The sequence below is a fragment of the Coregonus lavaretus genome (genome assembly GCF_964263955.1).
Source record: "Coregonus lavaretus genome assembly, chromosome: 3".
NCBI lineage: Eukaryota > Metazoa > Chordata > Actinopteri > Salmoniformes > Salmonidae > Coregonus > Coregonus lavaretus.
In genome coordinates this window covers 21,021,428-21,038,729 of record NC_139990.1, presented here as the reverse complement: position 1 = coordinate 21,038,729, position 17,302 = coordinate 21,021,428, and the positions used below count along the sequence as shown (strand labels likewise).

At 43.8% G+C, this 17,302-nt stretch overlaps 1 protein-coding gene across 4 annotated transcripts in view; it reads left to right on the top strand.

Moving 5' to 3' along the window:
* Positions 1-17,302, top strand: part of LOC311126887 (A-kinase anchor protein 9-like) — a 130,859-nt gene that overhangs the window by 73,831 nt on the left and 39,726 nt on the right. For all 4 annotated transcript variants that reach the window (XM_084158577.1, XM_084158576.1, XM_084158578.1 and 1 more), the window contains 2 exons: positions 547-737; positions 6,651-6,904. In XM_084158577.1, coding sequence (XP_084014703.1) covers positions 547-737; positions 6,651-6,904 — 445 coding nt within the window. The remainder of the gene's footprint in view (positions 1-546; positions 738-6,650; positions 6,905-17,302) is intronic.

Here is a 17,302-nt window from a genome sequence, read left to right as displayed (position 1 = left end):
TCCCTGACATCCTTGGAGAGCTCTTTGGTCTTGGCCATGGTGGAGAGTTTGGAATCTGATTGATTGATTGCTTCTGTGGACAGGTGTCTTTTATACAGGTAACAAGCTGAGATTAGGAGCACTCCCTTTAAGAGTGTGCTCCTAATCTCAGCTCGTTACCTGTATAAAAGACACCTGGGAGCCAGAAATCTTTCTGATTGAGAGGGGGTCAAATACTTACTTCCCTCATTAAAATGCAAATCAATTTATAACATTTTTGACATGTGTTTTTCTGGATTTTTTTGTTGTTATTCTGTCTCTCACTGTTCAAATAAACCTACCATTAAAATTATAGACTGATCATTTATTTGCCAGTGGGCAAACGTACAAAATCAGCAGGGGATCAAATACTTTTTTCCCTCACTGTATGTGGTTAACCAAAGCACTTGTGCGATATGCATCTTGCCAACCTCACACGTACCAAAAATATGTTTTTCAAGAATGAATGAAAGACCATAATCTTTGGTCCAAACAACATATTCTTTTTTATTTTTTCTCTTTCCACAGGAATCTGCTGCGTAAGGCCAATGAGAGCCTCCGCCAGGTGCTGAGTGATGTGCTCAAGACCACAGCGGCCGCTGAGGAGACCATCGGGCGTCACGTGGAGGGGCTACTGGTACCCCCTTCCTTCTTACAGAGACCCACCTGGCAGAGAGCTGCTGGTGAGCCCTTCAAGCCTGCCACAGGGGCTGCTGGAGGTTAGTTGAGCAGCCAATTCCAAATCAAACCCTACCACCTATGCATGTTGTGAGAAGTAAAATGGGGTCAGCAATATGGCTCCTCCGGACCTTATCTCTAACCAACACATCTGATTACTCTTAACTGAAGACCATGATTAGTAGCTAGGGATGCAACAAAAGTATGACACCAATCAGGCCCCCTTGGGGATCGAAGTCTTGGAAGAGCTCAATCCCACTCCATCAAGATGATTTAGATTTCATTAAATAGAGCCAGACAAAACCAAAAGAAGATAAAATGAGGGAGGGAAAGAAGTAGATGTGCAAGGTTTGAGGTCTGGGTGTGTAACAGAAATATACACAGGAGAGGAAAGAAAGATGGGGAGAGAGAATACTTATTGCCAAAAATGCAAATGGTAAATATCAGAATTAATGAAGTCTTGCCAGTTTCAAACCATTATTGCCAGTCTAAAGAGGTCCTGACTGACTGGTTACCTGCTACCTTTCTTTATGGGACCTTGCTCTGTGGGACCTATGCATCAAATTGAATGAATTGTTGATGTACACTCAGTGGCTAGTTTATTGAGTACACCACCCCGTTCACGAAAATGGTTCACTCCTACAGACAGTGAGTCACGTGGCCGTGGCTTGCTATATAAAGCAGGCAGACAGGCATCAAGGCATTCAGTTACTGTTCGATTGAACGTTAAAATGGGCAAAACAAGTGACCTAAGCGACTATGAGCGTGGTATGATCGTCTGTGCCAGGCGCGCCGCTTCCAGTATCTCAGAAACGGTCAGCCTCCTGGGCTTTTCACGCACGACAGTGTCTATGGTTTACCGAGAATGGTGTGACAAACAAAAAACATCCAGTCAGCTGCAGTCCTGTGGGTGAGAACAGCTAGTTGATGAGAGGTCGAAGGAGAATGGCAAGAATCGTGCAAGCTAACAGGAGGGCCACAAACAGGCAAATAACGGCGCAGTACAACAGTGATGTGCAGAACGGCATCGCGGGACGCACAACTTGTAGGTCCTTGTCACGGATGGGCTATTGCAGCAGACGACCACAACGGGTTCTACTCCTATCAGCTAAAAACAAGAGGAAGCAGCTCCAGTGGGCACGCGATCACCAACAATAGACAAACATCGCCTGGTCCGACGAATCCCGGTTCCTGTTGCGTCATGCTGATGGCAGAGTAAGGATTTGGCGTAAGCAGCTTGAGTACATGGCCCCATCCTGCCTGTTGTCAACGGTACAGGTGCTGTAATGGTGTGGGGAATGTTTTCCTGGCACACATTAGGTTCCTTGATACCAATTGAGCAACGTTTCCATGCCCCAAATAATTCTGGCTGTTCTTGGGGCAAAGGTGGTTCCGACCCGGTACTAGATGGGTGTACCTAATAAACTGAGTATATATCGTTTACTTTGCCAATATTCAAAACTTGTATACAGTTTGTGTGAAAGTCAACTGCGTACCGAACCAAGCTGCTAAGGATACAGGGGGGAAAATTCCTATACAAAAATATAACTCAACATACAACAATTAAGATTTTACAGAGTTACAGTTCATGTAAGGAAATAAATCAATTGAAATAAATTCATTAGGCCCTAAACTATGAATTTCACTAGACTGATCAGGGGCACAGCCATGGGTGGGCCTGGGAGGGCATAGGCCCACCCACTGAGCCAGGCCCAGCCAATCAGAATAATTATTGTAGGGCTCAGAGTTTTTCCTGGTCGCTGCCCCATACGACTACCTGGTTTTAACAGAACGTATAATTGCCTCCATACAGTATTTGCTCATAACCTTTATTTCACACATCATAGAATCACACGACTAGATAGCTGAATGAAGCAATTGAGGTCAGGTGCACTTGCTCAAGGGCACAACAGCAGTATACCCAACCCTGGATTTGAACCTTCAATGTTATGGTCCATCTATTCCCCCAACCACTCCCTAACTATCAGACAATAGTAGTTATACCATTACACTCCTTAGCATCTATATACTCATCTCTTGGTATGTGGCCCAAAGGCGGAGTCCCCAAACAAGACAAGTGTGTTTTAAGACACAATGCCCTGCCAAGCTTAACCATATGCCTCTCCGTTCTGTGTCTACAGGCTTAAGGGGATACTGCGAGATTCTGGCATTTAAGTGCAATGACTGGAAGTCCACAGGTACAGTAGTAAAGCTAGTTAGCGAAACTACTGCTAACTTCCTTCATACTGCACGCAAAGACATAAACATGTTATTTACAAGTTAATCTGACTCTGGGTAAGTAGATAAATGCCAGAATCCTGCAGTATTCCTTTAAGTGGTGAAGTCTGCTCTAGTGTGCGAACATCTCCCCTCAAGTAAACATCTGCCTGCCCTCTCTACACACACGAAACACACATACACACGCGTGTACACACACATACTGTAGTGTGCATATGCACATGTAAAACAAACGCACGGACACACGCACGCACAAATGCATAACTAGGGTTAATTATTGTGGTTCGATTTTACAGTTCAGAGAACTTGCTAGTTAACCAACCGTTTGACTTTTTTAAAAACCTTTTTCATATGTTCTGGTTTTTTATCAATGAAGTATAGCTGTTGACAGGGTTTATTTGACTGTGAAGTGAACTTGATGTTTGGATAAACTGAAAAATAATCAATGTGCACAATAGTACTGACTCCTTCCAAGAGGATATTGTTATTGAGATTTTGTTTTCACAAAGTACATGACATTCAGGATTCCCCTCTTCCCCCTTCACCGTCATCTCATACTCTGGTATCAACCACACATATCCTTACAACTTGCATGGTGTCTGTGGCATGTGTATTTGCATTCAAGTGCGGTTAGCAGTCATGATAGAAGATGCCAACTGATCCGTACTCTCTCCCCCTGCATTCCCTTGCTAGAAAAGTGTGGACCAATGCACTGAAAAGAGAGAAGGAGAAAGAAGTAGAGAAAATAGAGATGACTTGTGTCCCTCCTGAGAATAAAGAGGCAATTGTGGATAATTAAATGTCTGTTCTTTGCTGTTTAGTGTGTGTGGTCGTGTCTGGGGTGGCACTACCAGTCAGCTAGGATTGAGACTGTAGTAGTATGAATGTGATATTGTAGCTGGTGATTTTAACAAAGCATATTGAGGAAAACGCTACAGAAGTTCTATCAACACATTACCTGTACTACTCACGCTTGAAAAACTCTCAACCATTGTTACGCTCCTTCCGGGATGGCTACAAGGCCCTCCCCCACCCTCCCTTCGGCAAATCAGATCACGACTCCATTCTATGCGGAAGACATATTTCAGTTGAATGCGTGCAGTTGTACAACTGACTAGGTATCCCCTTCACTTTCTGCTCCTCCCTTCTTATAGGCAGAAACTCAAACAGGAAGTACCTGTACTAAGGTCTATTTAATGCTGGTCTGACCAATCGGAATCCATGCTTCAAGACTGTTTTGATCACGCGGACTGGGATATGTTCCGGGTTGCCTCTGAGAATAACATTGATGTATACACGGACACGGTGACTGAGTTCATCAGGAAGTGTATAGGGGATGTTGTTTCCACTGTGACTATTAAAACCTACCCAAACCAAAAACCGTGGATAGATGGCAGTGTTCACGCAAAACTGAAAGTGCGAACCACCGCATTTAACCACGGCAAGGTGACTGGGAATATGGTTGAATACAAACAGTGTAGTTATTCCCTCCGTAAGGCAATCAAACAGGCAAAACATCAGTACAGAGAAAAAGTGGAGTTGGAATTCAACGGCTCAGACACGAGACGTATGTGGCAGGGTCTACAGACAATAGACAATCATGGATTGCAAAGGGAAAACCAGCCACGTTGCGGACACAGACGTCTTGCTCCCGGACAAGCTAAACACCTTCTTTGCCCACTTTGAGGATAACACAGTACCACCGACGCGGCCCGCTCCCAAAGACTGTGGGCTCTCGTTCTCTGTGGCCAAGGTCAGTAAGACATTTAAGCGTCTTAACCCTCGCAAGGCTGCCGGTCCAGACTGCATCCCTAGCCGTGTCTTCAGAGCATGCGCAGACCAGCTGGCTGGAGTGTTTACGGACATATTCAATATCTCCCTATCCCAGTCTGCTGTCCCCACTGGCTTCCAGATGTCCACAATTATTCCTGTGCCCAAGAAAGCAAAGGTAACTGAACTAAATGACTATCGCCCGTAGCACTCACTCCTGTCATCATGAAGTGCTTTGAGAGGCTAGTTAAGGATCATATCACCTCCACCTTACCTGACACCCTAGACCCACTTCAATTTGCATACTGCCCCAACAGATCCACAGACGATGCAATCGCCATCGCATTGCACACTGCCCTATCCCATCTGGACAAGAGGAATACCTATGTAAGAATGCTGTTCATTGACTAGCTCAGCCTTCAACACCATAGTACCCTCCAAGCTCATCATTAAGCTTGGGGCCCTGGGTCTGAACCCCGCCTGTGCAACTGGGTCCTGGCCTTCCTGACGCCCCCCCAGGTGGTGAAGGTAGGAAACAACACCTCCATTACGCTGATCCTCAACACAGGCCCCACAAGGGTGTGTGCTCAGCCCCTCCTGTACTCCCTGTTCACCCATGACTGCATGGTCACGCAACTCAATTATCAAGTTTGCAGAAGACACAACGGTAGTAGGCCTGATTACCAACAATGACGAGACCGCTTACAGGGAGAAGGTGAGGGCCCTGCCGGAGTGGTGCCAGGAAAATAACTTCTCCCTCAACGTCAACAAAACAAAGGAACTGATCGTGGACTACCGGAGACAGCAGAGGGAGCACGCCCCCATCCACATCGATGAGACCGCAGTGGAGAAGGTGAAAAGCTTCAAGTTCCTCGGCGTACACATCACTGACAGTCTGAAATGGTCCACCCACACAGACAGCGTGGTGAAGAAAGCACAACAGCGCCTCTTCAACCTCAGGAGGCTGAATAAATGCAGCTTGGCCCTTAAGACCCTCTCAAACTTTTACAGATGCACAATTGAGAGCATCCTGTCGGGCTGTATCACCGCCTGGTACGGCAACTGCACCGCCCGTAACCGCAAGGCTCTCCAGAGGGTGGTGTGGGCTGCCCAACTCATCACCGGGGGAACACTGCCTGCCCTCCAGGACACCTACAGCACCCAATGTTACAGGAAGGCCAAGAAGATCATAAAGGACATCAACCACCCGAGCCACGGCCTGTTCACCCCGCTATCATCCAGAAGGCGAGGTCAGTACAGGTGCATCAAAGCTGGGACAAGAGACTGAAAACCAGCTTCTATCTCAACGCCATCAGACTGTTAAATAGCCATCGCTAGCCGGCTACCACCCGGTTACTCATCCCTGCACCTTAGAGGCCGCTGCCCTATGTACATAGACATGGAATCACTGGTCACTTTAATAATGGAACACTAGTCACTTTAATAATGTTAACATACTGTTTTACTCATTTCATATGTATATACTGTATTCTACTGTATTTTAGTCATTACCACTCCGACATTGCTCGTCCTAATATTTATATATTTCTTAAATCCATTCTTTTACTTTTAGATTTGTGTGTATTGTTGTGAATTGTTAGATACAACTGCACTCTTGGAGCTAGGAACACAAGCATTTCACTACACCTGCAATAACATCTGCTAATTATGTGTATGTGACCAATACAATTTAATTGGATTTTGATTTGATATTAGCACAAGGACAGTGCTCAGACTACTAGACCAAGGAAGGGATGGGCAACTCCTCGGAAGCCTTGTGTCTGATTAATCCCTTATATTATAATTGTTGTTAAATGCTTTGCCAAAAATTTAATTGTTTGGATGAAAATGATTAAATGAATGAATGGTTGATATTGGTGACAATGAACACTATTATTTTCCAATGAAGTGTATTCTCCTGACAATTAACCTTGCCCTCCATTTAGGTATTTCCTGCCCAGATGCGTCGACCACTGAGAGTTGCCAAGGTAGCGAGACTGGGGTGGACGATGTGAGCGTGTGGTCGGGCGAGATGGAGACGGACGAGGGCCTGGAGATGTCCCAGCAGATGATGACTGACAGCCTGTTGCCAGGAGCGGAGCTTCAGCTGGAGAACGAGGAGTACCTCATGAATATTAGCTCCCGCCTCCAGGCCGCCGTAGAGAAACTGCTGGTGGCTATCACAGAGACGACCAATCAGGTACGACACAGCTTGATTAAAAATGTGCGTCAAGGTTCCCTTAGTAAGAGCGTGGTGTGCTCAGCACAAATATTGTGGACCACACACAGAAAATGAATATGTTCTGTAAATTTGTATTACCTTATACAAATGGACCGTAATTTAAAAGGCTGTTGTTGATTTTAAAGCATTATGGCGCAAACTAAAGCCTCTCTGACATATCTAGCGGTAGGCTACATACTATAAATACACAATTCCGTGAACTGTGCGAGTGCAAAATACCAGTGCTATACAACGGTTGGTAATGATTGGATGTATCACCTAAACATTCTCTTGTTGACATTCCCGTATTGTTACTTAATTCAAGTTAGTTGTGGCTGTAAAGTTTTTGGAAGCTACAATGACGTAAACTACATGCGCTCTTTGTCAAATACATAAATGACATGCTTGCAGTTATTGTCAAATGTGTAAATGGCCACTCACTGACAATACACAATGTATTTTACACGGTCATAACCCCCTGTGGTTTTTTTGTCTATTCACACACAGAGATGAGACTGCAGAATCCTGTTCGCAATGAGATAGCCGGAGCTAGAATTCATTCACCACACAATAGGGCTGGTTCATTCCCAGTGATTGCCTATAGATACAGGCGGATTTGCATAGATAGCGTTGTCTCTCTTCCTCCCCCCTTGCCTATTATAATCCAGCTGGACTCCGATGACTCCTCCCCCTCAGTCTACTACTGCCCATGCACTGTGCATGTGCCCTCTGTCAGCCTAGAGATGCTTTATACATAATTAAAATGTGGTACAGTTTCTGCATCATACTGCATCTTCTGTTCTGCTTGTCCTATATTCAAGCATTACTCACGGTGTAGTGGTTGTGCATGTAAAAATAGCTCAGAAGAGATTCAAGGACAAGCATTGACTTTAAATATCCCTATGTGGCTAGTTGGGGACCATCGGTAAATTACACAATGTACATGGGACAATGTAAAAATTCCAATAGCTCCAAATTTAAATAACTTAAAAGCCACAACCCAACTATAAGTTGTGTAAATTCATATACACATTTTGAAAGCATTTAATGTGAACTAAAAGGTGAGCAACATGAAAATATTATCTCATTACATTGTGTAATTTATTGACGGTCACTTACTAGCCCCGGAGATAGGCTATCCAAAGTCAAACCAATTTTGCCACAGTCGCACACCAGCCTGCTGAAGCTAATTGGTAAAATAATTTGGCTAACTGTTCCCACCTACGAACACACAAAATAGACACCCACACAATGATGCATATAAACCCTGGATGACTGATAGGAGGCGCTGTATTGTAGCCACCGCATAGCCAACTTGGTACTCCTCCTCCATTGTAAAAAATATTTTAGAAGCTATAGAAATGCATTTATTAATGTCTACATTTGTTTTTGACACATTTATTATATTACAGACACCTTAATGCATACTTTTTAATTATATATATATATATATTTTTTTTTTATGTGAGTTAAACATACACATTTAAATAAAAAACATAAAAACATATTCCTTAAAGTATTTTTTTTAGAAAGTACTAATGTTACTGTCCCCACTACAACATAAAATACTTAAATACATGTAAGTTTGTCCTTGAAACATTTAATTGAAATACTGTAGAACTCCATTCATTCCTATGAAGGACTCGACCGGTGCCTTCAAAGCCTCTCAATGGCCAATACATAGCGTAAGCAATCCAGGGGGTGTGTGTATGTATATATATGTGTATGTATATATATATATATATATATATATATATATATATATATATATATATATATATATATATATATATATATATATATATATATATATATATATATATATATATACATACAGTGAGGGAAAAAAGTATTTGATCCCTGCTGATTTTGTACGTTTGCCCACTGACAAAGACATGATCAGTCTATAATTTTAATGGTAGGTTTATTTGGACAGTGAGAGACAGAATAACAACCAAAAAAATCCAGAAGAACGCATGTCAAAAATGTTATAAATTGATTTGCATTTTAATGAGGGAAATCAGTATTTGACCCCTCTGCAAAACATGACTTAGTACTTGGTGGCAAAACCCTTGTTGGCAGTCACAGAGGTCAGACGTTTCTTGTAGTTGGCCACCAGGTTTGCACACATCTCAGGAGGGATTTTGTTCCACTCCTCTTTGCAGATCCAAGTCATTAAGGTTTCGAGGCTGACGTTTGGCAACTCGAACCTTCAGCTCCCTCCACAGATTTTCTATGGGATTAAGGTCTGGAGACTGGCTAGGCCACTCCAGGACCTTAATGTGCTTCTTTTTGAGCCACTCCTTTGTTGCCTTGGCCATGTGTTTTGGGTCATTGTCATGCTGGAATACCCATCCACGACCCATTTTCAATGCCCTGGCTGAGGGAAGGAGGTTCTCACCCAAGATTTGAGGGTACATGGCCCTGTCCATCGTCCCTTTGATGCGGTGAAGTTGTCCTGTCCCCTTAGCAGAAAAACACCCCCAAAGCATAATGTTTCCACCTCCATGTTTGACGGTGGGGATGGTGTTCTTGGGGTCATAGGTAGCATTCCTCCTCCTCCAAACACAGCGAGTTGAGTTGATGCCAAAGAGCTCGATTTTGGTCTCATCTGACCACAACACTTTCACTCAGTTCTCCTCTGAATCATTCAGATGTTCATTGGCAAACTTCAGACGGCCCTGTATATGTGCTTTCTTGAGCAGGGGGACCTTGCGGGTCCTTCATGGCGTAGTGTGTTACCAATTGTTTTCTTGGTGACTATGGTCCCAGCTGCCTTGAGATCATTGACAAGATCCTCCCGTGTAGTTCTGGGCTGATTCCTCACCGTTCTCATGATCATTGCAACTCCACGAGGTGAGATCTTGCATGGAGCCCCAGGCCGATGGAGATTGACAGTGCTTTTGTGTTTCTTCTGTTGTCACCTTCTCACAAAGCTGCTTGGCGATGGTCTTGTAGCCCATTCCAGCCTTGTGTAGGGCTACAATCTTGTCCCTGACATCCTTGGAGAGCTCTTTGGTCTTGGCCATGGTGGAGAGTTTGGAATCTGATTGATTGATTGCTTCTGTGGACAGGTGTCTTTTTATACAGGTAACAAGATGAGATTAGGAGCACTCCCTTTAAGAGTGTGCTCCTAATCTCAGCTCGTTGCCTGTATAAAAGACACCTGGGAGCCAGAAATCTTTCTGATTGAGAGGGGGTCAAATACGTTTTTCCCTCATTTAAAATGCAAATCAATTTATAACATTTTTGACATGCATTTTTCTGGATTTTGTTGTTGTTATTCTGTCTCTCACTGTTCAAATAAACCTACCATTAAAATTATAGACTGATCATTTCTTTGTCAGTGGGCAAACGTACAATATCAGCAGGGGATCCAATACCCTCACTGTACATACATACATACATACATACATACATACATACATACATACATACATACATACATACATACATACATACATACATACATACATACATACAGTGCATTTGGAAAGTATTCAGACCCCTTGACTTTTCCACATTTTGTTACATTACAGCCTTACTCTAAAATTGATTAAAATGTTTTTTCCCTCACACAATACCCCATAATGACAAAGCAAAAACACGTTTTTAGACATTTTAGCAAAGTTATTACATTTACATTTACGTCATTTAGCAGACGCTCTTATCCAGAGCGACTTACAAATTATTAAAAATAAAAAGCTGAAATACCACATTTACATAAGTATTCAGACCCTTTACTCAGTACTTTGTTGAAGCACCTTTGGCAGTGATTACAGCCTCAAGTCTTCTCGGGTATGACGCTACAAGCTTGGCACACCTGTATTTGGGGAGTTTCTTCCATTCTTCTCTGCAGAGCCTCTCAAGGTCTGTCAGGTTGGATGGGGAGTGTCACTGCACAGCTATTTTCAGGTCTCTCCAGAGACGTTCGATCGAGTTCAAGTCTGGGCTCTGGCTGGGCAACTCAAGGATATTCAGAGACTTGTCCCGAAGCCACTCCTGCATTGTCTTGGCTGTGTGCTTAGGGTCGTTGTCCTGTTGGAAGGTGAACCTTCTCCCCAGTCTGAGGTCCTGAGCGCTCTGGAGCAGGTTTTCATCAAGGATCTCTCTGTACTTTACGTCATTAATCTTTCCCTCGATCCTGACTATTCTCCCAGTCCCTGCCACTAAAAAACATCCCTGACCAAGGCCCTTCTCCCCCGATTGCTCAGTTTGGCTGGGCGGCCAGCTCTAGGAAGAGTCTTGGTGGTACCAAACTTCTTCCATTTAAGAATGATGGAGGCCACTGTGTTCTTGGGGACCTTCAATGATGCAGAAATGTTTTGGTACCCTTCTCCAGATCTCTGCCTCGACACAATCCTGTCTCGGAGCTCTACAGACTATTCATTTGACCTCATGGCTTGGTTTTTGCTCTGACATGCACTGTCAACTGTGGGACCTTACATAGACAAGTTTGTACCTTTCCAAATCAAGTCCAATCAATTAAATTTACCACAGGTGGACTCCAATGAAGTTGTAGAAACATCTCAAGGATGATCAATGGAAACAGGATGTACCTGAACTCAATTTTGAGTCTCATAGCAAAGGGTCTGAATACTTATGTAAATAAGGTATTTCTGTTTGTTATGTTTAGTACATTTGCAAAAATTTCTAAAAACCTGTTTTCGTTTTGTCATTATGGGGTATTATGTGGACATTGATGAGGAAAAATACATGTAATACATTTTAGAATAAGGCTGTCACGTAACAAAATGTGGAAAAAGTCAATGGGTCTGATTAGTTTCCGAATGCACTATGTGTATGTGTGTATATATATATATATATATATATATATATATATATATATATATATATATATATATATATATATATATATATATATATATATATATATATATATATATATATATGTGTATATATATATATATGTGTATATATATATATATATGTGTATATATATATATATATATATACTGAACAAAAAGATAAACGCAGCATGCAACAATTTCAACGAATTTACTGAGTTGCAGTTCATATAAGGAAATCAGCCAATTGAAATAAATGTATTAGGCCCTAATCTATGGATTTCACATGACTGGGCAGGGGCACATATGGGTGGGCCTGGGAGGGCATAGGCCCACCCACTTGGGAGCCAGGCCCAGCCAATCAGAATCTGTTTTTCCCAACAAAAGGGCTTTATTACAGACAAAATACTCATCCGTTTCAGCACCCGCAGGTGAAGAAGCCGGATGTGAAGGTCCTGGGCTGGGGTGGTTACACGTGGTCTGCGGTTGTGAGGCCGGTTGGACGTACTGCCAAATTCTCTAAAACGACGTAGAGAAACCTGCGACCAACACTTTACATGTTACATTTATATTTTTGTTCATTATACATCATTGCACCCACATCGATCCACACCCCAAAACCAACTAACGTTTGAAATCAATCATGGCCGCTAGCATTTCTTAATGAACCAAATATAAAACGACGCCAAATCAGGAAGTGCAGTCGCCCTTTAATGTAGTGATAACACTACAGAAAGCACTGAGTTCATGATGGTTGCATTGATCCATAAAACATTATCATTGGTTTAACATTGAAATAATGTTGCGCTAGGGTTAGTCTAGGTTTTGGTGATTCACTGCTTGATGGAAAAAGGCTGAACTTTGCATGTAACCTGTGTGTGAGAACTTCTCTTGAATCATCATGTTGTATGATATAGGCCTGTTCCAATACACCTGTAAGAGAGCTAGATGTAATTGCATCTGATATCAGGCGTTTTAAAGACCTAACAAGCCACCTGTAACCGTAGCTTGTTTTTACACAGACAGATAAACTGCGTGTGTCTGTGTGTGGAGATCAATGCAGTATCTCTTTGCTCCCTACCTGGACAGCCCAATAAAAGTCAGTGGTTTGTGTACTCTGAACCAGTGGGCGAGTGTAAAGTTGCCAACGGTCCAACCTTAAATCAATATATTTGGGATGTTGACCAAGGTTTACGCGAATACATGTCAAACACTATGTCACTTCAAACTGGAGATAACTGCCTAGTGATGGGAAGGCAAGCTCACAAATCAGTCAAGATCTCCGTCCTCACAAGACCTAATGGTTAATTTAAAGGGATAGTCGGGATTTGGGCAATGAAGCCCTTTATCTACTTCCCCAGAGTCCGATGAACTTGTGGATACCATTTCTATGTCTCTGCGTTCAGTTTGAAGGAAGCTGCCAACTAGCGTTAGTGCAATTGCTGACTAGGGTTAGTGCAATGACTGGAAGTCTATGGGAACAGCTAGCATGCTAGTTGGCATTGGCTCGCGAAACTACCTCTAACTTCCTTAATACTGGTCACAGATACATAAAAAAATATATCCATGTGTTCATATTACTCTGGGGAAAATCCCGAACTACCCCGTTAATGGTTTTCCTTCCTGACAGAATTGATTAATTCGTTATTTGTGAGTGAATGATCGTGGATCGTTGTTTCTTGTCTGTAAGGCCTGGTCGTGTGAATAAGGCTTGATGTAATGAGTTTCTCTGGAATGTTGAATGTCATGTCGGTTGGCTTTGGAAATAATTTGCTGGAGTAGGTGATGCTCACTAACTCTCCTATTATATATCAGTGAGAGCGACATGTAAGGCTGACGTGTTGATTGTGAAAGTCCATTACTGTTTTACAGTTCACTTGCTCGTGATACCAGGGCGGCTATGGCAGTATTTTTGGGAAACCTGTCGGAACGCCTCAGTCAGTAAATCTGCACTGACGTGGAATATAAATCCTGTTTGACATGCTCCTGCAAAAAGGCTGTGTGTGTATGAGGGTGTGGGAGAGGGAGTGTGACTATTTACAAAGCTATACCTGCCCCATTAGCCCGGGGGGTTGAAACCACGCTTACTACTCCCTCCCCCTTTTCACTGAAAAATATCCTGCCCATGCTATTGATCCGGAAGTGAAAGAGGGAGAGACTCTGCCTGCCTGTGTGGTGACAAACAAACAGAAAGAGGCTAGAGAGAGGCTACAGGGATAGATCAAGAATGAGAGGGAGAGTAAAAGCGGGAGAGCGAAATTGACAGAAGAGAAAGGAGAAGGGCAGCGAGAGCCCCACTGGATCGGGCGGCTTCAGAGTTCACACTTGGTTGGCTGCTCCATGTGTAAAGCAATTAAGGGGGGACCGGGAGGCTTCCCTTCCCTGCAGGTCGGTGCTGTGTTGCCGAGGCGGCATGGAATTGTTCATGAGCTTCCAGAGGGAGAAAGAGAGCGAGGGAGAGGGCGAGCGAGAGAGTGGGAGTGAGTGCTGCTGAGGGGCAGGGTCACGCTGTGCTCTGAGAGAGTGAGCAAAACAGACAGAGAAAAGTCTGTCAGAGGTGCACATGATCTTAAAGCTAAGTCTCTCTTTATTTTACCCCCCTCAGTCACTCCCAGGATTCAGGAATGCCTTTTTGCCACAGGTACAACATGTGACTTTGGACTTTCTCCCCTACAAAGGATTACTTTTCCCCTACACGAGGAGAAGCACTACCGGTATCTTTCCTTTTATGACTTGAAACTTTGTTTCAAGGGAGGACCTCATTCTCGGTATTTACCTGGGACCTGTTTTGTTGTCTCTTCACCACGGCACGCCATGCGTGTGGATCTGATTCTGAGCTGCGACTCCAGTGTGTTTACCCAAGGCTCTGTGCGTGGCAGCTCCGTAGAGACTGTTGCCTAGAGCATGGCTGCGTCGTCGGGACTCATCTGCTCTCTGCTGCTCTCCCCTCTTGGGCTCTCTTCTTGCTTTGCTAGCCTCAGCTGAAGGATCCATCCATCGCAGCAGGTGCACTGTAGATGCTGAAAGGATCACCGGAGAATTCGTACAACCCTTGAAAATTAGTAGGGAAGAGAAGGATGGAAAGCGCTACAAGGATACACTAGAAAACCCTTAAATTGTCCACCTCCATGGATTCCTACCGCTCGTACTGGAATTCGAGCCACCAGGCCATGTGGGTGGAAGGGGAAGATCAGGATGTGTACGAGGTGGAATCTCGTGTGCCCCTGCCCCGGCCTTTCCCCCTTTCCAGCGTCCTCAATGAGAAAAACGCGGTGGTGATACAGACGCAGATCTCGCACGTCAACCACAGGACCAATGGTCACCTCCTTAAGGTGATCTCTAAGATCTCCCTGCCCACGCCGCCCTATACAGTAAGTTTACAGCTGCTGACCTGCCATGTAACCTATATGGAACTGTATAACTAGTGAAGTAAATCTGACTCAGTCTGGACAGTTACTCTACCTTATTAATCTGAAAGTGTCTTTCATTTGGCTGACTTTATGTTCTAAACCGCAGTTTTGCCCATTATTTTATACAGTTCATAACATGACCTAAATACAACCCCTCCTATATAGGGAGTCTACACTTGTACGTTATACAGCTAATTTGCTTGACAGCAATATTTTTGACTGGGCAACTTCTACAGTGAAAAACACAGTGAGTAGCCTATACAGTCCAATATCTCCCTACTCTGCTTTCATCTGAGCAGGTGATCATGTGAAGTGAGCAAAAAAGTACTCCCAAGATTTAGGTGTTGCACGTTTGCGTGACTTCTTCCTGGTTGTCATAATGTTGCAGTATGACCTTTGCTGCTGTGGGAGATATGGATGTTGAAACATTGCTGTGGGGACTTGCTTCCATTCAGCCACGAGCATTAGTGAGGTCGGGCACTGATGTTGGGCGATTTACGCCCGGCTCGCAGTCAGCATTCCAATTAATCCCAAAGGTGTTCGATGAGGTTGAGGTCAGAGCTCTGTGCAAGCCGGTCAAGTTCCTCCACACCGATTTCGACAAACCATTTCTGTATGGACCTCTCTTTGTGCACAGGGGCATTTCCTGAAAAAGGAAGGGCCTTCCCCAAACTGCTGCCACAAAATTGGAAGCACAGAATTGTCTACAATGTCATTGTATGCTGTAGCGTTAAGATTTCCCCTCCCTGGAACTAAGGGGCCTAGCCCGAACCATGAAAAACAGCCCCAGACCATTATTCCTCCTCCACCAAACTTTACAGTTGGCACTATGCATTGGGGCAGGTAGCGTTCTCCTGGCATCCGCCAAACCCAGATTCGTCTATCGGACTGCCAGATGGTGAAGCGTGATTCATTACTCCAGAGAATGTGTTTCCACTGCTCCAGAGTCCAATGGTGTCGAGCTTTACACCACTCTAGCCGATGCTTGGCATTGCGCATGGTGATCTTAGGCTTGTGTGCGGCTGCTCGACCATGGAAACCAATTTCATGAAGCTCCCGACGAACAGTTCTTATGCTGATGTTGCTTCCAGAGGCAGTTTGGAACTCAGTAGTGAGTGTTGCAACCGAAGACGGTTGATTTTTACGCACTTCAGCACTGGTCGGTCCCTTTCTGTGAGCTTGTGTGGCCTACCACTTCGCGGCTGAGCCGTTGTTGCTCCTAGACGTTTCCACTTCACAATAACAGCACTTACAGTTGACCGCGGCAGCTCTAGCAGGGCAGAAATTTGACGAACTGACTTGTTGGAAAGGTGGCATCCTATGACGGTGCCACTTTGAAAGTCACCTGAGCTCATCAGTAAGGCCAATATTTGTCTATGGAGATTGCAAGGCTGTGTGCTTGATTTTATACACCTGTCAGCAATGGGTGTGGCTGATACGTGTGTGTGTGTGTGTATATATAGTGTAGGTCAATGGTTTATTGCACAAGAGCAATTCAATGCTAATTCAGCCAGGAAGGAAGGCTTTTGTGAATGTGTCACAGTGCAATGTCAACTAGACCTGTCCGAAGTTAAAGGCCTAAGAATTAAATGGCAGGTCATACATGTTGTTTGTTCCTTGATGAATGTCAAACTGGGGCATAGGTTTACTAATTTTAATAAGAATACTTATATGGCATACAGTTTCACCTATTGAACTTTATAGAAAACGACAGCATGTGTACAATTATCTCACCATGATAAGGCAATAGGCCTAGTTGTAGCTATGCAGGTTCTGTATGTTAGTTAGTATTTGAAGCGAGTGAAAAAATATTTACACTGTCATGATGTGCCACTGTACAACTCTAGACTTACCGCTGAACTGTATATGGCTAACCTTCTCCACACCTCTTTGTGCATTGCCCTGTAGTTGTTTTTTGGATTCCTTACTCCTTTAAGCATAGCCACACAGGCCATGTGTGTTGTGAACCCACTGTTTCCCTCTGTGTATCTTATGTGCTGGTGTAGTTTTGTTTCACCCATTATCCTTAAGTGGGCCTACAGCTTTGATTGATTGGTCCTCATTTTTTACTTTCACTTGGAACACTAACTGGAAACCATGACTGGTGATCATAAATATTCCCATTATACCTACTGTCACAAGGCTCAGCATATTGTCCG